This window comes from Cryptomeria japonica, chromosome 10 (assembly GCF_030272615.1).
Source record: "Cryptomeria japonica chromosome 10, Sugi_1.0, whole genome shotgun sequence".
Taxonomy (NCBI): Eukaryota; Viridiplantae; Streptophyta; class Pinopsida; order Cupressales; family Cupressaceae; genus Cryptomeria; species Cryptomeria japonica.
This window is the reverse complement of record NC_081414.1, coordinates 435,215,844-435,240,999: the sequence shown is the minus strand read 5'-3', so window position 1 is coordinate 435,240,999 and position 25,156 is coordinate 435,215,844. Positions and strand designations below refer to the sequence as shown.

The 25,156-nt window shown below is 34.9% G+C and overlaps 1 protein-coding gene across 2 annotated transcripts in view; it reads right to left on the bottom strand.

Annotated features, from left to right (window-relative positions):
• LOC131067558 (phospholipase A I) overlaps positions 1-25,156 on the bottom strand; it is a 122,693-nt gene that overhangs the window by 36,646 nt on the left and 60,891 nt on the right. The window contains exons 3-11 of one of the 2 annotated variants that reach the window (XM_058002634.2): positions 20,604-20,682; positions 20,281-20,434; positions 19,979-20,194; positions 19,446-19,691; positions 19,163-19,325; positions 18,805-19,065; positions 18,578-18,699; positions 18,322-18,483; positions 17,449-17,653 (exon numbers count right to left, since the gene is read on the bottom strand). In XM_058002634.2, the coding sequence (XP_057858617.2) occupies positions 17,449-17,653; positions 18,322-18,483; positions 18,578-18,699; positions 18,805-19,065; positions 19,163-19,325; positions 19,446-19,691; positions 19,979-20,194; positions 20,281-20,434; positions 20,604-20,682 (1,608 nt within the window). The remainder of the gene's footprint in view (positions 1-17,448; positions 17,654-18,321; positions 18,484-18,577; positions 18,700-18,804; positions 19,066-19,162; positions 19,326-19,445; positions 19,692-19,978; positions 20,195-20,280; positions 20,435-20,603; positions 20,683-25,156) is intronic. The other variant, XM_058002635.2, reaches the window with a different exon arrangement.

The window sequence follows — 25,156 nt, the reverse complement described above, 5'->3', positions numbered from 1 at the left end:
GAGAGAACAATGATGTTTGTTAATGTAAACTCTTTTATTAGTTTTCCATTGCCCGGTATCTGTTCCATTGATTTAGTCCTGTTAAGAACACTTCAATAGCAATTACTGAGGATTGTAAGGCCTTCTTCCAGCTTGTCTAGACAAATAATTATTGCCATTAGGTTTTCCTTAATTATTTACACATTGCAGAGAAACTGATTGATAAACTGCTGGTGGTTCATAATCCACTTTTTTGGATTCCATGACCTTGTTAAACGTCAGAGAAAATCATTAAAATTGGACTAAGGCTATGTGGACAAAGGTTTCATTTGAGTGAAGATTCTTTCCTGGGGCAACTTTATCCCTTGTTTGAGCTTTGTTCCATTGTCCAATATGGATGGAGGAGCTTCACCCTAGGTCTTAGTGTCATAAAGGAAAAGAGGCATGTTGGTTTTCAGAAGGATTGAGTGAAATATTGCGCTTCCAGTGAATGGGAATAGAGTCATACGGGAATAAAGATTGTATTTTTATTATTTGATCTTCTTGGAGACATATCAAAGCTTGTAAGGTCTCAACAACGTTGGCATTTACCTTATCCATTTCCCTACATTCAGCAACTGTCTTTTTCCTTCTGTTATGTCACTTCAGCAGCACACCACTAGCTCTTAGACAAACGCAACAGTAGTATTGGATGGTTCCACTGATAGATATGGAAAATAAGTGAATGCTCCTTCTCAGCTTCGTAATTGCAGCAATTTCAGTACACCAGGATGAAAGATCATCACAATTGCAAATTAAGCTAGTAAGGGAACAAAAATAGTTTTGGAAAAGCAAGGAATGCAACATTTTATCTAATGAGTGGACAAATGCCAAGAATAGAACACTCATCAACTTTTTTATGGCTTTGAAGTCAATCAATGCCTCCAATGAAGTAAAAAATGCCCAAAACTTATGTAACTTGTTGGATGAGTTGGTGATGAAGACGAGAATGGCTAACGTTATCCAGATAGTGATAGATACCTACATACATCGCAATTGGTTAACTATTAGAGGCAAAGCACCCTACATTGTTTTGGATCCCTTGTCCCACGCACTGCCTTCACCCTCTCCTTGAGAATATAAGGAAATTAAGTTGGGTGCATGGTGAAAGATGAAAGGAATATGACCAAATACATCTGCACTCACTCGTGGGTCATGGATCTCATGAAAGATAACATTACTGACAAGGAGTTCATGTGTACAAGAGTCACACTTTGCCACTAATTTGCTTACCTTGTAGAGTATAGCAACTACATTGTCCATGTTTGTAAATGAAAGGTGGTTGGTGAGTCTGTATTGTAGGAAGGCTGAAGCAAAGAGAATCGTGAAAAGCACTTTTTATGATGCATTTGTCAAGACCATGGAGGAGATTAGTATTTTATCAAAATTTTCTAATTTCCTTTTCATTCACTCTCTTGTTTCAGGTGTCAAAATCATTGGTCAAAGTTATATTGTTGGTGGATGGAAATAAAAACCCCATGGGATATCTATATGAAGCTATGGATAAGACCAAAGTAGCAATTCAACATCTGTATGGGTCAAAATAGAACCAAACATAAACTCATATAGCACATTATTGATCAATGGTAGAACCAACTCTATTAACATATTCATAGTGCTGCCTACTATCCAAATCCAAAGTTTTTCTTCTCCCCATTTAGAGCACGTGTGGTGGTTATGCTTGGCCTCAACGTGTGTATTGAAAGGTTGCTCCCCAATGACAACCTTCAGGACCTCATAAACAATGACTAACAAAGTTACAAGAGGGTGTAGGGGGCATTATTATTTTCAACTTTATGCATTCGTAGGAGAGCCACTTTGCAGCCAAGTAATAAAAGCAAATATGGTTAATCTTAGTTTACAATTTATTTTAACTTTCATTTTAAAAAAATACATACAAAGTTATAAATGTCCTTGTAAATTTTTAGTGGGATGATTTTAATCTAAGTCACAAGGTTCGAATTCAAATTTGAATTCGACAACAATAAAATTCGAATGAAATTCGAGGAGGAAAAAATTCGAAAAAAATTCAGATTAAATTCGTCTTGTATAAATTTATTTATTTTTAATATAAATAATAAATTAAAATAAAATAATATTATATTAAATTTGAATATATTATATATTATAATAAATTTTAAAATATTATAATATAAATGAGTTTAAAATTTTAATTTAAATATTATTACTATATAAATCATATATATATCAAATATACAACTTTAATATATATATTTGAATAACTATATTTAGATATGTGTAATAGGAAGACATATCTTAACATAAGTTAGACATTTTTAGCCTATATATTAATCTACATACGATTTTAATACGACTTTCCTAACATTAGAAAACTCTAATACAATTTTATTTTACATGAGACATTTAAGATATATTAAAAATGCTGAATTGAAATCCCAAAATACGCTTCGACGCACAAAAATTCCATTCACTTATGTTTCGCGGCTCCACCTATGCGCAGACCTTGGCCTTGCCTGAGTATGACAGAGGACAATAATTTGTTAATTTTGATCCCCCCAATCCCTGCTAGAGGGATTTTATGTCCGTGGCTAGAATTGTTGTGCCAGAGGGGTTTCTATGTCCATGCCTGGAACTGCCCAAACAAGGAAAACACTGAATAGAAGTGGTAAAAATACGTTTTTTAATACATTTTATTGAAAAAACAATTATGCCCTATACCTGTTCGAATATGAGACAAATTTTAACGAATTTTAAGTCATATTTTGAAGTTCGCCGAATTTCGAACTTCATGGTTGAAATTCGGTGAACTCTGTGGCTTAGATTTTAATGATATAATACCTAATCTTCAAAAGTTTGCCATTCACATTTTATCCCAGTGCTATAGCTTCTAGTTGTGAATGTAACTAGAGTGTTTTTTAGACCATTCACACAAAAACACAATAGGTTGCCTCAAATGTGCTTGAACGACCTTGTCTACAGTACAACCTTCCACTAGATGAAAAGAAGGTACAAGAGCAGATAAAAATCATAAGCTTGACCTTGATGATATTGATTCATATTCAGATTGTGGATCCACTACTTATGTCTGATGAGATCACTGATTTGGAGAGAGATGCAGTCAAATGGTATGCAAATGTGGTAGTACATGAGGAAGCAAAAGACAAGTTACATTTGGGATATATTCTTGATTATTTCTACCCAACCTGGGTGTCTTCCATGGCATGCTTATTATAGTACTTAGTTACCGTTTCAGGTTCAGGTTTAATGGTTCGGTTCACAGGTTCAATCAAAATCTTTTGGGGGGTTGGGTTTGAATTTGGAGTTCACTAATACAAAAACATATAAAAATCAGAAATATATACATATTTGCAGCAGTAATTAAGTTCAAATTACACCAACATATTAATAGTCAAATAACATAGCAAAATACACCACCATATGAATAGTCAAATATTAATCAAACTCGAATGTCATGATACATATTATATTTTTAAGTTAAAAATAATAATGTCAAATATCAAAAATCAGCCATCATTGATCAAATATCATAGGGGTCATCAAAAATATCATCATCACCATCCATATTAGATGACCATCTTCTTGTAGGTCATTTGACTTGGGTTTACTTGACATGACAATCATTTGTGATTATGAGCTCTATAGACTGTAGTCTCAATAGACTATGAATGACATTTCATAGATAACAACTTGATGACTATCATATCCATGGCTCTTCATAGAACACTGTGATACATAGGATAGTCTTCATTGAACAATATGATCTCTCTTTCAATACCACTGTCATTTAAAGTTTATATCACTCTCACGATGCCTACCCTGTACACTATCTCTGTTTGGAGGTGTATCACAAGGTCTTTACACATATTAAGACCACTTCTTTTTGAGTTTATAGAACCTTGAAGTGTGTCAAGAATTTGGATAAGGCTTAAAGTATTGTTAAAGTAATGAACTGGCCCTAATGTTTTAACATGGTTCTAACCCTTTCTCACTATTATCTACAGATCACTACTCCTACACACTTGCTAGAGTGCTGAAGGAAACCATTTGATACTCTTGAAGACACAATCCACTATCCTTAACAATGATAAACATGATTCATGCATTGTTATAAATTTGATACCATTAGATGTTGAGAATTGAATATGCAAGAGTTTATGATTTAAATTAGACCTTCCATTTTCTTTCTAGCATAGCAACCCGGTGATTATTCCTTGATGCCATGGTTTTGAGAATCTTTTTACCACTACTATAGAATCACATATGGATAACTTAAAATAAAAAGCTCAAAAAATATAAAAAAATAAATTTAACACCCAAATTTGCTGACTGGACGTATCTGGAGGTGAAATTTTCAAATTTGGCTTGTGTTTGCCTACGTTCATCCAGGCCAAACCCATAGAGGACCGGACCCAAACCCAAAACCCAATTCAGACCGGACTGAGGTTGCCCAAGGATGAACCAATTAATTAGTTATAGTATTATGTTCCATATTATAATATCCCTTTTTGTAAATGCCCTAGTTTTTGCCGTAAATCAAAATTCCAAGTAAAACAAGAAATGGAATAGAGTTAGTGATATTGTTTACCTGGTTGAGATTCTACAAACATGTTATAGGTAATTCATTGAAACATAATCCACAAAATAGATCTTCTCTATTAGAAACATTATTTTGAATCAAAGCATACATCTTTCCTACTAGGGTTAGGAACATTAACTAATTCATAAGCTATATCTAATTTATTAACGAAATCCAACAATAGGAGAGTTAGGATAAAGAGGTATGTTAGGGTGTGCTTGTAGTGACCCTCCATGCCTTGCATCTAAGACTTGTTACTTTGACTTGTTTGACTTTGTTTTGACTCTATATGTGATTTATTTCGTTACTTTGTGTGTATGGATACATTCATGTGAGTCATGTTATTGGACTAATTTACGCTCATATGTTTCAGGATATGATTACTGTCATATTTCATTTGAGATAAACATATTGATGTTAGTGACATTATACTTATGATTTGGATTATATATATTAGTGATTTATTATGATGTTTCATGAGATATTAATCAATGATCAGGTGTAGAAAAGGAAATCTTTCAAAGAGCCTACTAATGAAAATTGGGTGTTTTTCAGGAACTTACTATTTTAGAAATGTCTATTTTTAGTAAATCTATTTTTAGATAATTTCACCGTCTCCAATTGGCCTAATTTTGCGTTTGGACAAACTTTCTATTTTTAGTAGTTTCTATTTTTAGCAACATGTGAACATTGACTGTAAATGCTATTTTTAGAATAGATCTTTGGTGTATCGTTTGCTTGGGGTTTAGGGTGAAAGGAATGATTTCGTATTACTCATTTGTAAGCTCCATACGACGTCACGATTTCCTTTCACTAGATGTGTGTGCGTGTGTGTGTGTGTTTGTGTGTGTGCAAAATGTTTTGGTGCAGGATTGTAGGTACCAAACATTGACTCCACCCAGTTCCACAGGTCTGAGCATGTCTTTGATTCCCAATGGTTGTACAAGAAATAGTACAAGGCCCAAGCCCTAGCCATTGTTCTAACCTAGAGACAATTAACTAGTTTTCATTTTATACCGTCAGATTTGTCATGTGGACAATATCTGGTTACCTAGTTGTTAGCGATTAGTCTTGTTTTGATGTTGGCACTATTTTATAATTTATTTAAGTGTGTTGGATTTTATGTTATCTTAATTATTAATATTAATTGTAGCCTGTGTTGTAAATTAAATTAATAATTATTTAATGATTATTGTGGCTTTAAATGTAATTCTGATTTAATGAATATATTTTTATTTTGGATATTATTAAATAAATGATTTATTATTTAAATGATTTATTGATTACTATTTATTATTTATTATTGTGCAAGTTGATATTTATTCATTTTATTGTTTTTAAGGTGGAACTGATTGTTCGATCTTGGTGGAACTAGTTATCCTATTTTTATGGATAATTGTATTTTTATTATTTTATGGTGGGAATCATTTATTATGATTTGCTATTTTATTATTCATCATTTTAAATGATTTATTATATTGTTATTATTTTGGAGTGGGAGTTAATTATTTATTATTTATTCTTTTTGAGTGATTTATTTATATAATTTATCATTTATTTATTCTTTTACTATTTATTTGAATGAGAGTTAACCATTAGTCCTATTTTTGGTGGACTATTATATTTTTAATTGGAATTAATTATTTATTCTTTCCTTGGTTGTCGAGAGAGTTAAATATTTATTGAGGATTTTTAATTGGTGATTTTGATATTTACTTAATATTTATTTATTATTGTTTAATTGTTTTATGGAAAATTTATTTTGAGAATTAATTTAATATTATTTAATTATTGATTTAATGTGATATTTTTAGGATTAGGCTTTCGCTTTTCTTTGTGAGCTTTATTTAGGTAATTGAGTTTTATTATGTTTTTCATGAGAGTTGAGGTCGTTGTCATTATTATTCTTTTTAGAAGATTTGAGAAGAGAGAAAATTTTGTTGCAATTTTGTGAAGAAAGTTTCGAGTGAATTTGAGGACAGGGTTTACAGGTTTCAATTATTTTTCAAGTTACTTCGAGGCATGATATGGATTGCTCAAGTTTGTTTGGTTGTTATTTCGAAGGCCTTTTTGTGTTCAGAATTTGTCATCAACTTTCTCTTTTCTCTATCTCTTTCTTTCACAGGTTTCCAAGTAGGCATCTGATTTCCTTGTTCAATTTCAATTGATTTATGCAATTTTGAATACAAATGATTATTAGGGGGAATTGGGATGTTGTTTGTATTGTATTTATTATCTGAGATTAATTTTTTATTCGTAATTTGTAAATATTGCATTTTGTTTGAAATCGAGTGTTGGGATTGACTATTTCTGTGAATCAGTTGTTCTGCATGCTTGATTGAAATCCCCATGAGCCCTTGTGATTGATTTTTTTGTGTTTATGGGATGTTATCAAATGGGTTGTTGTTAGAATTTGATTCTTAGTTGTTTTTCTTCTTTTTCTGACTTTTCGACCAACTGTGCAACACATTTGACCAACTACCTAGCTTTTTGACCAACTACCTAGCTTTTTGACCAACTATCCAACATTTTCTAGGTTTTGACCAGTTTGCAGAATTGACCCAATTATGACCAAATTTGGTTTCTCGTTCAATTCCAAAGGCTTAGGTGACCATTTATCTTTTCAAATTTGGTTGTCTATGTTTGATTTGGCTCAATTTGACTGATTTATTGTTCATGTGCCCATTCTTGATTTGGCTTGTGAAGAGGAACAATTGTTTTGGGATTATGACTCAATTTCAAGAATTGACCTTGTGATTAGTCTATGTATGGAAGTCCTATTTGCAAAATGTGCTATCTATGTATGTGTATGGACCTTTTATGTTTCCATTTTGTTATCTTATGTATCATGATGTTTGTGTTGAGCCATAGAGTATAGGATATGTAGGTGAATCAAGGGAGAGTGGTTCACTATGGGGTCGGGGCCCTAAGTGGCTTCTAAGGTAACTCATAGGTGGGTAGATTAATAAATGATAACATTGATTAAACTTTGGATGAGATTTATTTGGGTTTTACACACACTAATAAGATAATGTTGTGCTCCACTCATGGCCCCGTGTGCTCATATAGGCAGAGGGTGAGATTGGGAAGGCTTGCCATCTGTAGAGATGTTGAGCTGGCAAGATCGTGCAATACCTGGTCTGTATGGGATGATCGTACGGTTCCACATGAGTTGTCCATGAAGGTCGGGGTCTAAAGTTAGGAGGAGTCAAACTACCAGGGTAACCCATTGGAGGCTATGTGATGACACTCTCGCCTTATATATCCTAGTATCCTATTGAGCCAATTGTTTGTGCAAGCCTCTGGGGGTTCTTTTGGAGATTTTGGTTGATATTCTTTTGGGAAGTCTTTTGTGAGTTCTTTTGAAGATTTTGTTTCTTATCTATCTCTGGGAGTTCTATAATTATGAATTTATGTTTTGGTTAGCTTTGGTTGTTATCTTTGTCTTCTTGAAGTAGTATCTTTTGTATTTTGGAAGTATGCATGTTTAGTTCATTTATCCCTAACCTGTTTGTTTGTTAATTGGGGCCTTGTGTCTATCTCCTAGCACGGGGGGTGGGCCTACGGGTTCCACATGGTTGGGTGGCGTTGCTTTTTCACCCATTGGGAATATTTTGGTGGACTTGTTCATGTGCGGCTAGATAGATCTTTACCATGTGCTTTTTAGTATCTTCATATTTCAATTGTGAGATGATTTACCATTATGTTGTTATTTGTATGCATCTTCCAGAAGTGATGTAAAAGTTTATGTAACTATATATATTTGTATTGGTAACTGTAAAAGATATTTCAGATTATTCTAAGTGGAAAGTTGTAAGAGGACCTTAGTAATGGATGCATTTGTATCAATGGATATCTTGCAAGTGAATGTATTCATGTGAATTACATATATGTTCTTATTCTTAATGAAGGTTATCATAGGAACTTTCATTTGGTGTTTTAAAATGAGCTTAGTATATATCTTTATGTGATGAGTTATATGGTTAACATATGGTAGTGAGTGTTGCTTAGTAGCAACGTTAGGGAACCCTTAGAGTTCTATTATGTGATGTGATTGTCTTCCGCTAAATAGTGTAACTAGGATTCTTCTATGTTGTGTTATGTGTTTACTTAATGGTATAGTGAGTTAAAGATGGTTGATGTGTTATGTTTCCTTTCAAGAAAAACAAATTAATTGCTAAGTATTTGAGTTATTAGGTGTTATTACTCTGGGTTCCTTGGCGTGGCGTTACAGTGCCTAAACGATCCTCTACCCCAGGACCAAGAGTGGATATACCATCCCTCTTGGCCTCATGTGGCCCTTTACCATCCATATGAGGGAGTGTACCTAGTGAGGAATCCTATAGCCGTTCCCCTCTTGTTACCATCCTTATTCTCCTCCCTATGATTGGAGTTCCTTAATCCAATGGTCACCCATGGTAAAGGTTTGGGAGAAACTACAATAGGGTGTCAAAAACATCCTTCCCTTCTAAGCCCAAGGGCGGAGCACTCCTTGCACTCCCTTGGCCTCATGGGACTATCAATCACCACCATGAGGTGGCATGCTTAGAAGAGGACCTTATTATTATCGCTTATTCCCTTCCTTGTATTCTCTTATTATCCCTATCATGGTTAATTGCAGCATTTAAACAAACATATAAAGAATTACACATTATTGCCTCTTATTCTTTAAATAAGAGATCATATAATAATATCATATTCTTAGACTGCATACACATTGTTCATAAGTGAGTAATTATAAATAAGATGCATTATGTTGTCTACCACAAGTATTATTACTTCATACCAAATCACAGTTATAATATTAAACTTTTGTATGCCTGTAATGTCCCCTACAGGAACCTTACTCAATTTGCCCTAAATTGCCCTAATTAGGGTTTGGAGGATGCTTGAAAATGTTTATTATTGAATTAGAACCTTAATCTTGAACCTGCAACCAGATTAGTAACAAAAATAAACATAATATTTAACAATGTACACAGATATTTCATGCTTATGGTATTCAATAAATGCCTTTGGAGCTCCTTCCAATCCACCCATTGCTATTGTGAAGTACCGCGGGAGATCATACAAGGTGCCTTTGAGCCTATCCAACAGGTTCAGGGGTATGGAAGCCCCACCATTATATTACCTCCTGCTTAACTCTTTAGAGTTCAGGGGTACGGATGCACATCCATCAATCACCCCCTGCTTAACCTAGAGTGGACCTTTCGGCTGCTTGCCCTCCTTCTATGTACCGTATCATCCCCTCCACAACAGAATGTCTGATTGGTTGGAGTTCTACATATTCTGTTCATTCTATCTTTAGAAATGTATAACAGATTTAATACTGATTTAGAAATATATATGCAGACTTAATACTGATTAGAAATATATAAGCAGAATTAATACTGGTTAGAAATATATATGCAGACTTAATACTGATTAGAAATATATATGCAGACTTAATACAACAGCGTTGTCATTCTAAGATCATATAAGTATTACTTACATATAAAAGCATATTGATTCTTAGTATAAATCATACCACCAAAAATAATAAAAATACCCAGATCACTGAGTGGTTGATGTGTATGTCTCAATCTGAAGGCACGTGAGTGCTTTCCTTCTTTCAAAATCCAGATACTTTGATGTCACCCTTCAATCTCCTTTCTAATCTCTATATATAACTTTTCTTCTAAAAGACATACCCTTTCAGTTTTGTAGAGACGTGTCTTCCTCTTGGTTAATGACTTCTCTTCATTGCATTTCTTTTAAATTACACCTTAACTATTATTAAGGAAGATTGTACGGTGTACCTTCTCACCTCTTGCAAATACATCGCAGATGTTGAATAGTCTTCTAATTGCATCCTTTCAAGTAATATACTTTTGCCTTTTGTTTATTAGATCGGACTCTATAACAAAATATCTGTTAAACACATTTTCTGTTTTTGTCTCTCTTAACAGATCACATTGTCAACTCGGGATTTTTTATTAATCATTTGTTATTTCTTTAAACCGCCACCTTGGTTCAGGTTGCACTACTTGGTTTTGCTAACTGCTGACTTTTGTTTTGGACTTACTGATTCCCTAAAAGGTCACCATCTTTCCCTTTTAATCGCTTCTTATCATCTAATCTTAGTCAATTAAATTGTTAAGTTCCTGGGTCGACTCCCTGAATATGACGGGGCATGACAATGCCTAAATCTGGCTATCCTATATCAGATCTCCACTTGATTGATTGATATTTGTATGATTGATTCAATGAAATCCTTTGATTGGATTATTTGAGGTAATGGTGAGTTGATTGTTGATCAGATGATTGAGAGTGATGATGTAATGAATGTTGGTTTCATATATGATTGAATGAATGCCGATTTTGATAGAATGATTTAATTGATGATTGCTTTTGTGGATACATGAGTGATGATTGATGATTGAGTGAGTGATCCTTCAATGCTTGGAATGAATTCTCCTTTATACCTTAATGGTGAAAGGTCACCACCTTTCATAAGAATTGAGTCACCACTTTTCATTGCTGCCTGTGAGAATAATAAATTATTCTCCAAATTGATCTTCCTTCCATCCCCTCCTCAAATGAAACCTTCTCCCCTTTATAACTTCTAAAGTGAGGGAGATTCACATCTCTTCATCATGCCTTCCCTTTGCAAGGGTCACAACCTTTCACAATTACCACCCTTTCAAAGGCTCACAACCTTTCATCATTCCTGTCCTTGAAAAGTCACTTCCTTATTTTCTGCTCATTCCTTTCTTCTTCCATTAATCCTTCCGTACTCCCTATGTTCCATTCTTTCTTCCTCCCTTCATTCCATTCTTTGATCAATGCCTGCACTTTTTTGTATTAAACTCAGAATCAGAATTTCTATTCCCTCCTCTTAATATTAATTGCTTATTCTTTAAAGGGTCATGTCTCCTCATTGCTGTCTTATTATTCAAATCAGATCTGCACTTCTCATTCTTGATTCCAAAATCCCCTTTCTAATGAAGTTCTCCTCCCTTTTATACCTCATGTTTGAGGGAGTCACAACTTTTCATTTCATGCCTTTTGACCATTCATTAAACTTAACTAAATTTTAAATATTTTAATTCTATTCTTTTATATTTTATTTTTATTTTTATTTTTATCCTTTTATATATTAATTTTACTATTAGTATTTATTAATCGATCCTATTTCAGAATGGGGAGATTGCACATATGAGACCATTTCATAGGGTTGATAACGTTGCTGCATATTTTTTCCTTGCATTTAGTTAATTAACTAAGTTACCGGTTCCGGTTCGGATTCAGGGTCGGATTCGGGTTCGGATTCGCGGATTCGGCAAAAAAAAAAAAAATTTGGGTACGGGTACGGGTTCGTCCGTACATATATATATATATTTTTTAATTTTTTTTAATATATATATATATATATGTTCAAACTTCAAACATCAAAATTATATATGTTCACAGTTCAAACATACAAATATGAAACATACAATGTAACTTTCCCATACAATGATACATAAATGATAACAGATAAATGCAAGTAGAATAGGTTGAATGCATGTTTTGATGCATGAAATGCATCATAGAGGGGCGGATTAGGGTTTAGATGTAAAAATAAGATTAAAAAAATTGTTTTTAAATTGTTTTTAATTGCTTTCTAACCCGTGGGCCCCGTTTTTGGGAACCCACGGGCTTGGGTTCACCCGGGTCCTCTTGGGTTCACCCGGGTCCTCCTGGGTTCGCCCTGGGTCCCACCCGGGTCCTGCCCAGGCGGCTGGGTTCCCTGTGGGTCCTGCGTGACAGGACCCACAGGGAACCCAGCCGCCTGGGCAGGACCCGGGTGGGACCCAGGGCGAACCAGGCTGGGACCAGGACCGGAAAGGGACCAGGATCAGGACCCAGCCAGTTTAGGCAAGAACCGGTAACTGAGTTAATTAACTTAATTACTTTATTGCAAATGTGTACCTAGGATAGGATAAGCTTGTTTAGGTAGGTATCTACTTAGGAAAGTTGCATTTGCATCATGTGACTTGTACTTCCCCCATTTGGTCTATTAGAATAATATCTCTCTTTGTGTTATTAATGGTCATTTAAGTTGTTTCTAATTTCGCCTCTAGTTAATGTTTGTTTCTTTTAGAAACATCATCTTTGTAACTCTATTTAAAGGAGCTTTGTCTCCTCGATTAATTGAACAACATCGACTCTTTGAAATCCATATGCTTTTGCATCTGTATTATGGTATCAGAGCCTGAATAAAGAATTTGTGAATTCTTTTCCGAGATTTTTCGGGCCTCTTAGTTTTGCTGCAGATTTTCGAAAAAAAAATTTTGTTGAAAAGTCCGTTTTGGACTGTGTTTATGCCGTGTAACAGGATTCTCCCTGTTTGCGTCTGTCTGGCAAGGGTTTTCGGCATTTTTCGGCACGATACAGACCCGCCATTTTTTCTGCAACCTACAACTTGGTCAAACCTGCATTTTTTGACTTTCGGCTAGGGTTTTGACCCTCCAGATTCAGTCGAAAAAGTTTTCTGAGTACAAATTCGTGGTGGGTTTTTCGAGATCTCAACTAGGTCGTCGTCAAAATTTTCTGGGTGCCTCGATTTTCGAGCCAGCGGATCCAGATTCCGACAGCAGATTCCTTTTGGGTTTTTCGCAAGGATTTCTGGGTTGTCTTCGGATTTTTTTGGGTCAACCGGAAAATTTTTCTTGAAATTTGTGCCAGCCGTACTTCATTTTTTAAAGTTTGTACCTGCATTGCCTCTATTTCTGCATTGGGATTCGAATTTTTTGAATTCCATGTTAGCGCCTCTTCTCAGTTTTTTTGTTTTTCGTGCATTGGGAAACGTGTAAGATTTGGTCATTGACCAACTTGATGTTGGAAGGCAATCAGGTTTTGTGCACTTAGCATCTTCTCAGTACCTCGTTTTTCATGCCTCGAAAAGCGTGAAGATGGCTTATGGGCATCGATGTTTGTTTCGGTTTTTAATAGTTTTTTAACTAAAAAAAAATTCTGATGGGTTTTAATATTTTTTTCCCTTGAAAAAATCTGTGGGTTTTAATAATTTTGTCCTAAAAAATTATCTGTGGGTTTTTAAATATTTTGTCCCTGTAAAAAAAATCATGGGAGGGTTTATGATTTTTTCCTCAAAAATTGTACTTTGTTGCAGTCTGTTTTTAGTCGCACCTGGAGTTGTGCGAACATTTGCACTAGTCTCTTGTTTGCAGTCTATTTTCGGGCATCTTGCTCATCTGCAATAGTTTGGAGGGTTTGCTGATTTTTTCCTCAAAATCGTGACAGTTGTTCTTGGTGTGTCTCTGGTTACAGGGAGGGACAGTTCTCCAACATCAGGTTGGACGGTTGGTGTTGTTTTGGGTATCTCCAGAAGTTCTGTAGTTTTGGGGAGGGTTGGTGGTAGACTCATCTCAAGTGGCAGAGTTAGTGGCAGGCTCTTGTCTTCTGTTGCAGCGTGTTCTGAGAAGAAGGGGGCAACCTTCTCTATTATTTCTCTTGGTAGTTAGAACGATGACCATTAAGGGAGGGTATTAGAATAATATCTTTCTCTTTGTGTTATTAATTGTCATTTAAGTTGTTTCTAATTTCGCCTCTAGTTAATGTTTGTTTCTTTTAGAAACATCATCTTTGTAACTCTATTTAAAGGAGCTTTGTCTCCTCGATTAATTGAACAACATCGATTCTTTGAAATCCATAAACTTTTGCATCTATATTATGGTCAAGTTGTGCTACAAAAATGTGACTACATCTCGTTTTACCCACATTAGTTGTACATTCACATCTCTTGGTAGTGTATTCTATACATACCCACTAGTACTTCTCATATGAGCAAAATCTAATATCTTGTAATCTAGCATTATTGTATATTTGCATCCTTTGATCAAATAGAATTGTTCTCCCATTTTATATCTCTTTTGTGCTTTCATTGAAGCTTCTTGATCTTTGTTGGCTATCTCCATAGCCAAATTATACAAGTAATTATGCATCCATCCTTATGTTGCATCTAATTTTGACTGGTTTTGTATGTATCAAACATCTGTTGAAGTAGGTCATGTTAAAAGTATCCAAACCAAAACCATTTTTGGCTAGATCTCTAATGCCAGAACAACTTTACTATGTAAAGCTGTTTGTTCTTGTATGAGTGCCTGCTCCTCATTCCATATGCGTTCCATGGTTTCTTGTTCCTGCAATCTTTTTGTGCATTCCTTAGATTAGTTGCACATTTCTACTGGCTTCAAAGTTGTTTCTGAACTCATATTTCTTCCATTTGGAAATTTCACTACTCACATATTTAATATTTTTTGTCACCTAGTAATTTTTGAGCATATACCTGTCACCTTGTAATATTTGAGCATATACCTGTCACCTTGTAATATTTGAGCATATACTTGTCATTCTTTGATCTTTTCTATGAAGTTGAGATCTGTAAGCTATATAGTTTCAAATCTGAAGGAAATCCTTGGGTTCCTTATTATTGGTTTGACACTTAATGTGATTGGCTCATGATTAAAGAGCTTGGTTCCTTGAACAGCATTGTTGACCATGTGGAGAAGCATGATATGAGAGTTTTGTCTAGCTTCTCTACTCGCCTTGTCTATTTCTCTACTCGTCCTGTCTATTTCTCTTATTTGTCCAAGTGTAAATATCTTCGCCATAATACATGTCAATCATTCCCATTTTGGAGATGAGATCTTTTGGTAAATCTTGAATTGCCTTTTTATTCTTTTTTTGTTTTGATCCTGTTAAAATCCCCCATAAGAATGAGGAGTGGGTAGCATAAATCACAGCTCTTCTCTTTAGTTGGTGTAGGGGTCAGATTTTTTTATTCCCTGTTGTTAGAATGTATATATTCACTATAAATAACTCCATATTTAGTTCTAAAGATGTAAACATCCTAACAACCCACCATGAGAGAGAGGTGCAAATTTGGAACATATCTTTGTGGGTTCCATAGAATTGTTAACTTGTTCTTTGCGCAGCAATGCATTTGTTTACTGCCCTATAGTCCCCATAAATTTTTCTTCTTTGTACACCAAGATTTGGTTGTTTCCTATTAGAAAACAATATCAACTTCGCCTTCTTTGATTTTACCTGTAAGTGTTGCTTATTTGGGGCACCTATTACCCTTATGGCTTATACCCAACAATAAAATATACATTATTGAATAGTCTCTAAGATTTTAAAATCCACATCCTTGTAACTATTATTTCTCTTGGGACTCCAAATCTTTATGGTCTTTGTGTAGCTAGATCCCTTTATAGTGGCATTGTGTTGAATCAGATCATAATTGAACTTTCTCTTTATTTGAACTGCCTGGCATTTGCTGTCCCAGCCTTGGCTCCTATTTGGGACTAAATCTACAGCATTGTTCCTTATTTGCAATCCTTTTGCTCTTGTTTATAGTCCCTTGTAGTTTAGTTGTGCCTCTTAAGGAAATCTGATTGTGAAAGACCTGAGAGTAAGACTTATTTATTTTTTAAGCCAGTTTTGCTTCTTTGCTTGTTATGGTTTCCTATGAAGTATTACCTTGATCTATGTCTTCCATCATGTCCAAAGCAGAAAAGGAATTTTCTATTGGGACCTGATTGATTGGAATGTTTTGCTCTTTTCCTTTCCTAGAATATGCTTTCCTGAACTTATTTCTGATATCTGTTGTTGAGTTTGTGGTTGTTCTGCAGGTGCTAGAGTTGCAGATTCTTCTCCAGGTTTAAGTTTTGCTGTTGTCTTCACTTAGTGGAGCTGAGGCTTCTTGACTCTCTTGAAGAAGACTCATTCTTGCCAGATTGTCATGGAATGGAATGGTCTACAGGGAAAAGGAATATTTTGGGACTGTTCTAGTGTATTCAATCCAAATCCAAGATTATCCTATCACGGAGAGCTTATTGAGATCAGAATTGACACACATTACTCCTAGGTTTCTGGTCACATCAAAGGTCGTGCCAGTGACATATTCTTCTAAGGATGCTCCTGTTTTTTCTAATGCTTCATCTTACCAATATTCAGTCAGCAGCAGTGGTAGGCAACCCCAGAAAGGGGCAGTGCTTGGAAGGCCTTCAGTTGGGTTGAAAACAAGGGGCCCAATGTTTCATGAAGAACCCTGAGTTGTTGTAAAAGCAGAAGCCTCCTTAAAAAAATATTATTTATTTCTTCAAAATGAAGACAACCATGAATTATACTTCAGCTATCATCAGAGTCTCCACTGTATCCATAGGTTTCCAAATTTCTTGGATCAAGGAATTTAGTTTTCTAGGTCTACAGAAGACACCCCTAACATGATAGATCAGGGCTTTTTCCTTCAGCATCCATAGCCTTCTCTCCACTTCCTTGAAAGATTGAAACAGATTTTTGGGGGATTTACTATCTTTAAGTAGCACCCATTCACCTTCTTGGCTTGAAAATTGTGTTAGCTGATCATCCTTTTTCTTGATATCACATGTTCATCAATGCTAGGTTTTGCTTCATCTAGGGCTCTTACGTTTTCAAAGGATTGATGGCAATTGGAGACCAGTTCCATTGAGGAAGCCATGACCTCCTCCTTCGAAAGAAGCAAGATTCAGCAGATTCTTAGGCTAAGTGTACCAAGCTCTGCTGGTTTTGATTGATATGCTTTGTTTGGTTCCAAAAATTAAATAAAAGTTTAGAAAGGAATCTTATAAAAAATAATGTTCCAAGTGCTACAACTATCATAAACATAAAAGAATAAAAAGCAATCCATCAACTTGGCAAAAAAATTGTTCCCAAGGCCTAAATCATAGTAACAAACTGCAGAAAAGCAAGGAATATGAAAGCATCCAGCACCTCTAAAATATGAAAAATGTAACCAGTCAATTGGGTTCACACCTATCTCTTACCCTCAGCAAAGTCATCCAGATAATATGGAGCTGCGGAGGAGGCTCTGATGGCCTCCCATACATGGTGCTTACAGCTTCCAATAAAAGCACTACGTCTCTGCCCTATTTGAGTTGCCAAAGGAGCAGCTGTTGCAGGCGTCCCTGACACACTTGCAGTTGGTCCTTCTGTTGTCCATGGTGTTGTCTCTGGTGTACCAGGAGGGTACTGCATATTTAAATTACAAAATGACACCAAAACATCATTAAGGGGGTACAGCAAAGCAGGTGATCTCAAACATCAAACAATCTTGCATATTCCATAAATTATTGTGAAAAATGAAAATATTTTGTTTTCTGGAATAAGAGAATATTTAATTTTCTAGACTAATTACACAAACTGTTCAAAATTCAAACTGATAGATATGTACACAGTTCTAAACATGTCACTTCAAAATGTCATTTTCTTCAGTGGACAACAACCAGCTCCCTAGAAGCATACATGCATATATCAGCAATGACAAAAACACAATAGTTAAGCTTGTTTGACAACTAATTTGAGAATGTATAATCAAAGACAATGATGAAGCAAGAGAACTAAGACAACTTTACCTGTTGAATGATCACTACATTGACATATCAAATGATATCATTCTTAGTACTTGTTTGCAGGTTTTGTTTATTACTTTATCAGATAGATAATCTTTATAATTTCAAGACCTTGCTTTTCAGTTCTACACTTCAGGACTAAAAATGCCTTCTTTACTTGATTTCTCTTTCCAAAAATATTAAATATAATAGTCTCACTCGCTACAATCATTTATCATCACGAAATTATAATCCTTTATGCACAACTATGAATAAAGAGCATTGGTACATGGCCTTGGAATTTGTTACCTGGTAGTTTCTAAATACAAAAGGCTGTGCTGGGATTACACTGACAAGTGTTGAAACAACAAAAACTTTGGGAATATTCCTTACAGCTGAATCAATCAAAAGATCTCCATCCTCATCTGCACACATCTCTTTCAGTAATCTCTCAAACTGGTCTGCATTGTGCTGCAAACACAATTTGCAGTAAGAATACAAATTTCCTGTTCCAACAGAATCAAAACCAGAACAATGAGATGAAAGCAGTAGAAAGGAATATTACCTTAGATCCATGAACCACGACACGAAAATTCTGTGAAGAACTTTTATACAATTGATCTAGCTTCTCTCTCCAGGTTGCAGCTTCATTATCCTTTGTTATAGGCTCAGCAAATACCAGCTTTCCTGAAAAATAAATAAGTGTTCATTCTATGTTACCATAATGCATATTTTCCAATGTAAAAGAATGGCTTCAAAAAAACCATAGAATTTGGTAAAGTTAACACACACCAAGTGTTTTATAAATTTCTTCACACTGATCCAAACTCAAGCCCTTGATTCCAAGAGCAATTGCTAGCATTCCACCTGTGGAAGTACCACATATAAGGTCAAAGATTTCATTAATACGCTTCCCAGTTCCTTGCTCTATCCTTCGAAGCATCTGCACAGTAGCTAGACCTCGCATTCCACCTCCATCCATTGATAATACACGTAACCCCTGTTTTCCTACAGGTCGCCCTCTTATTGTCCTTCGCAGATACTCGTTCTCTCCTGAAAAGCACATTAGAGTCAGCAAATGTTTCTCAAGTCCTATTCTATAGCATTCAATTAATGCCAAAATATCTTATATGCAACTCTTTGAACACACCCAGGATAGCTAATGCACGTGCAGCAGCTTTGGTTACACAAGATGTAGGTCCAACTGTCAGGCGAATGAGAAGTTCACGCAAGCTTTCCGATGCAACTAAAGTCCGGCGATTCTCCCAGCAAAATGCTAAATTGCCAACAGCCAATAGCGCTAATCGCTGAACCTGATACAGTTTGAAATTTACATAAATCAGGTTGAGTTCCTATAAAACAAGACAAGTTGAAATTAAAGGTGGCATTCAACAACATGCCAAAACTAAGACAAGCATTTTTTGGAATCTTGCCTCAATATTTTCATGTGCACATAACAGCTTCAAGGATTTTACAACTTCCTTAGTTAGCATTTTAGAAGCCACAACGTCAGAAGCAAATGCCATATTCACCACAACATGTAACACTGAAATGAGCTCTTCAAAAACAATCGACTTCAAAACTGATTCAATGGGCTGCATTATATCAGCTTTCATCAACAAAATTGCCAAAGAAGTATCTGATGCCAATGACGAGAGAGCTGAGCAAGCCTGCTCTACCTACAAAGATGAATTTATCTCAGATGAAATACTCTGGGGGACTTTGTTTCTACCATAAAGATTATACATGATTATCTATCTCTGCATATACTTTGGTTCGGAATCAAAATCCAAAAAAATATCTTTAAAAAATTTGGAGTCCATTACATATTTTACCTTTATAATTAAAATCATGTTCAATGATTATTCATGGCATACTTTACTTCGTATGTTACTCAAAATATTTCATTTCGGAACTTACAAATGGTGTCAATTCTTTGGGAACAATATCAAGCATGTCCACATACCACATGGCGATTGTCACTATTCAACATGCTTATTAGTTGTCGCACAGCATTCTCATCTCTGCCAATTGCATTGCGGTTGTTGTTATCTTCAGTGATTTTGGCCAATGCCGAGGCAAGAAGAGGATGTTGACATGATGAGAATCGAAAAACAAGGGAAAAGAAGGCACTGAGTTTGTGCCTTGAAGCAACAAAGTAAGAGCTGTTCTCTGTCTGCAACTACAATCACATATGTTAATGTCTTAAGTGACACCAAAGAACAAGAACCCTTTCAGCTTAAGAATTCCTTTTCCTCGTGACTTTACCTCTATGTCAACAGCCACTGTGGATAAATTTTCATTACCCTCTATTCGAACATTGGCAAGTGACAAGTGACGAAGATTGGATAATGGCAAAATCTCGGGCAAAAACTCAAGAGGATTCCCAAACAGACGCAATACTCGCAATTCTGACATGGCCCTGAAATCATGTCCAAGGAAAGAATGATAATCAAAACTGATATTATAGGTACTTAATATCAAAGCATGTTCCATACAAAACACCACATGTTTTAATCTTGTCGAAATTAATTCTACCCCTTTACAGATTCAATACCCCATCTCTACAAAATACAAAGTTGATAGACAACCTGAAATCGAGAAGAGGGCGGACCAGCTTGTTATGCTCAAGAGATAATTCAATCAGACCAACACATTGCCTCAGTTCAACTGCTTGGATAAGACCAAAAAAACAGATGATTAAGCCATTGGACACAAATTTGCATATTTAACTGTAATGAGAGATAGCAAAATATTTCAAGCCCAATTCTGTCAATTAAAACAATGAAAACAAGTAACAACTCTAATGTATTTAATAAATTCAATAATTAAATAGATGTAAGAGTTCTCTTAAAAGTTAGAGATACGACTCAAAAAAAAAGTAGCACACACTCTGCTCACATGGCTACAATTGCTCATCTCCTTCTCTTTCCCTTAACCCTGCTAGAGTTCAGATCCTTCCTTCACTAGAGACTGATATGCCCTTCCTCTCTCAAGAAGGTTATGGCCTCATCTCTCAAAAAGGACCTTGGTTTGTGAATGAATCTGGTTTTTTCATTAACGGTTGAGCCCCTGCCTTCAATACCAATAAAGATTTAATGTTGCGGTACTAATTTGGATTCACCATCTCCTTCTCCCAAGTGAATAATGGTGTGAACTGTGAAACTTTCCTAGAAAGAGTAGGATCTGCTATTGGGGAATACATTGCTGCATCAAAATTGACAAAAACATTCCAGAATCATGGACTATGCTAGGATTTACATCAACTAAACACCTGGATAAGCCACTTCCAGATAGAACCATAATGAATACAGGAGGAACTGAATTGGAGCAATTCTAAACCTGGCCGAAAATCAAAGCCTTCTTATAGATTTTCATTTGCAGAAAAAATTCTAACACCTGATAATATGCAGAAGCAAGTGTAATGAGCCCCAGAATCTGTCCCAATTGCCAAAAATATCAGAAATCATAGACCAACCCTTTCTCTAATTCTCAGGCAATCTTTTTTTCAGAACAAATTGAGCCACATACTCAGAACTAAAAGTTAATCAATCATGTCAATAAAGCGTGTAAAAATATGGCACAAAGTGGATCAATAAGCCCCAATCCTTCAACATATAGCAAAAGCTGCTCCAGCACACATTCTTTTACACATAGATGGACTACTCGCTGAGTACTTGCAAGTTTTTGGGCCTGGTGAGTAAACTTGCCATTTCGGGTTTTTGGTGAGTTTTTGGCAAAAACTCGGTGAGTCCGTGCCAAAAACTCGCAGACACAACAACATAAGGCTAGGACGTCAAAAAAGCCATTTGTATTTTCATTTTTCATGTCCAATTTGCTGCTCAAGCGGAAAAACACCCTCCCAAGTCATTTTAACATGATTTGCATCAATTTTAGTCAATTAGAAGCGGATTTGGGGCGGATATGAAGTGGATTTCGAAGAAAAATCGGATTCCCAGGTAGGTTTTCTGATTTTTTTCCATGTTTTTCTCAAATATTTTAGTTCTTTTTGGTTGCATATTAATAGAAAATCATCAATGGCCATTCCTAAGTAGTCTAAATTGATTTAGAGTCTAATGAACAAGATCTAACACCTTTTTTTTTGACAATTTTTACTGATTTTTTCACTATTTTTTCAAGAATCTCTACTTTTCCAAAACATTTCAACCCTAACTCTTCTCTTTTTTTTTCAACTTTCAATGATGTCTAAAATTATTTAAACTAATTTAGTTTGTTTGCTAGATTTTGTTATTAAAATATTAACTTTGTGTTTCACTTTGTACGTGAAGGTTGACCATTAATTTATAATGGCAAATAAAGAAGGTTTAGCTTCAGGGTCTGCCCCGTCAGTATCTGAATATGTAGGCACTCATCCTAAAGGTGCTAGAGACAAGGCTTGGAAGTATGCCTTTGAAGGAACAAAACTTAGGTCAGTAATATGCATTAAATTTTGAAAGACTATTTCATGGAGGCATAAAGCGCTTCAAATACCACCTTGTAGGCAAATAAGCATGATGCTAGGGAATGTCCTGGGGCCACAAAGGAAATAAAAAGAGAAATGAATGCCATACTTGCAGCTGAGGAAGAGAAAAAGTTGCAAAGGGAGAGGGCAAAATTTGCCATGAGAACATCCATAGCTGAATCTCAAGGTGCTTCAATCGACCTTGAAGAAGAAGAAAAAACACATAGTGGGCTCTCTTCGTGGCCCATGTATCCACAAATCCAGCTACACCTCGGCCACCACTTCAACTACTTCTAGTAGAGAACTAGTTACATCAACATCAGTGTTGCAGTCTATAGGTGATTATTTTTGTGCCTACGAACACAGCTGGAGCACAACCATCATTAGAGGCAATTGGGTGGAATAGGGAGTTGCATGAGAAAATAGACATTGCATGTGCCAATTTTGTGGTACTTCAACAACATCCCATTCAATGTGGCTGACAATCCTTATTGGCTTATTTGGTTACCGCATTGACAGTTTCGGGAAAAGGATACGAGGCCCCTTCTCGCAAGGACTTGGGTGGGAGTTTAGTAACTTAGTAACTTAGTCCACTTGTTTAAATTTTTAAATATTTTTCTTGTTTTTTTAAATCAAAATTGTGTACTAAGACCTAATTTCACTTTGTATTTGTAGGTTGCTCACAAATGTAGTTGATAGGGCAAAAAAAGTGGTGGAAGACCAAAGAAAAGAATGGAAAAAATATTGCTGCACTATTCTTTCTAATTGGTGGACAGACGGCAAAAACCGCACCATCATTAATTTTTTGGTTGCTTGCAAGAATAATGTGGTGTTCTTGAAATCAATGGATACCTCCAACAATGTGAAAAATGTTGAAACTTTGTGTCATGTCCCCTCCTTGATCATTATATAAAATGGTAAATAAAACAATTATTATTATTAATTAATAGAATAATTACCAACGAATGATTATTTGAAATTTATTATATATTATTATTTAATTAATATATATTTATTAATATTTATTACTAATAATATTCTTGACATATTCAAATTAAAAAAATAATAAATTAATATTATATTATAAACATAATTTACATATAATGAAGACAGTGATTTTGGTTATCAGCAATATTGCCAACTTCGTACCATTAATATATACGCAGCAATAAAGTAGTGTTTATTACTAAACACTAACAGGATCTGACTCAATAAATATAATGAGCAGCGATCAAATAATAATTATAGTTACTTTAGGACAGCAACTAAACATTGTTTAGACGCAGACCCATGCATATAGTATGGCCAGCGATTATGATTAATAAATAAACAAAGATAATGATGGCAGCATATGTCATGTTCCTGCCTATCAATGTAAAGAGGAAAAAGACACCATCGATTAGAAAATTGTCTCATTTATGAGACTTCGCAATTTTCTGCGATAAGGGAGATAACACTTTCATTATCTTGGCTTTCGGTATTATTGTGAATGTTTAATATTTCAGCCTCTTTATTATTTGGTAGAGCTGTGGTACTTCTGCCGATAACAAATTAACTTGAAGACTAGACGGAGAGTTTATGAACCTTCAATGCTACATAAGACTCAAAAAGAAAGAAGGAAGTCAAGTGTTTATGTTCCAAGCAATATGAAAGAGGATGTAAGAGAATAAATCAATAAAGCCAATTAAAATACCAAGTATCACCACCTGGGATTAGTTAGTAATAATTAAGATCATATTAGACGGTATCATTGGTGGGTTGTGAAGAGGTATAAGCCATGCCATTTGGAGTATAACTGATCCTTTCGGTATTGCAAGATATATAGGGAGATTGGATTCATTCAAACAATCATCAGGAGAGAATCATTCAGCATTTACGTCAGCAATAAGAAAGAAAAAAGAAGACAAAAAAACGTCTACTATTATATTGTCTAGGAGTTAGTAGAACATAATGCTGGTAACATATTACAATACTGTAGTGCTGATATTTTAAAATATATTTAAGGTATTACATAATGTTGTTAATACGAGTTAAGCCAAGAATACGATCTAATGTTATCTGATATAATGCTGCCAACATAAAATAATCTGAAGTAATACTATCAACATAATGCTAATATAATGATGTTAATGGATTATACAATACTGTTAATATACAACAAAGGGGAATATAGAATATCTGGCAGCCATCGATCAGATCAGATCAGAATTGTTATTAAGTTGCAGACAGTAACATCCTTGTTCTTGGTGGTATGCATGAGGATGTGTTTAATAAGTATGCTTAACATATGAAGCCCGATAATGTTTTTAAGCACAATTTAATAATAATATTAACATAGACTGCAGTATATATTATAGTAATACATAATTTTATGACAGTGGCAGACCAGATCTGTCTGCCTTTACCAGCCACTAAATATATTAATAATTAATGTTTTATTAATGATTTATACAAAAAGGTAATTAGCAAATACGTTAATAATTGGTAATATAATTTTATATATATATATATAAATAAGATGTCTTGATCAGAAAAATAATAATATTAGATCAAAAAAGAAATCAGAAAGAACTCTTAGAAAATAGTCAATAAGAGGAATAACGAAATTAATCGTCTAATGAGGAAAATACATAAGCACTTGTTAATAACTAACAAATTGAAGAATATCAATGATTGGCTTCA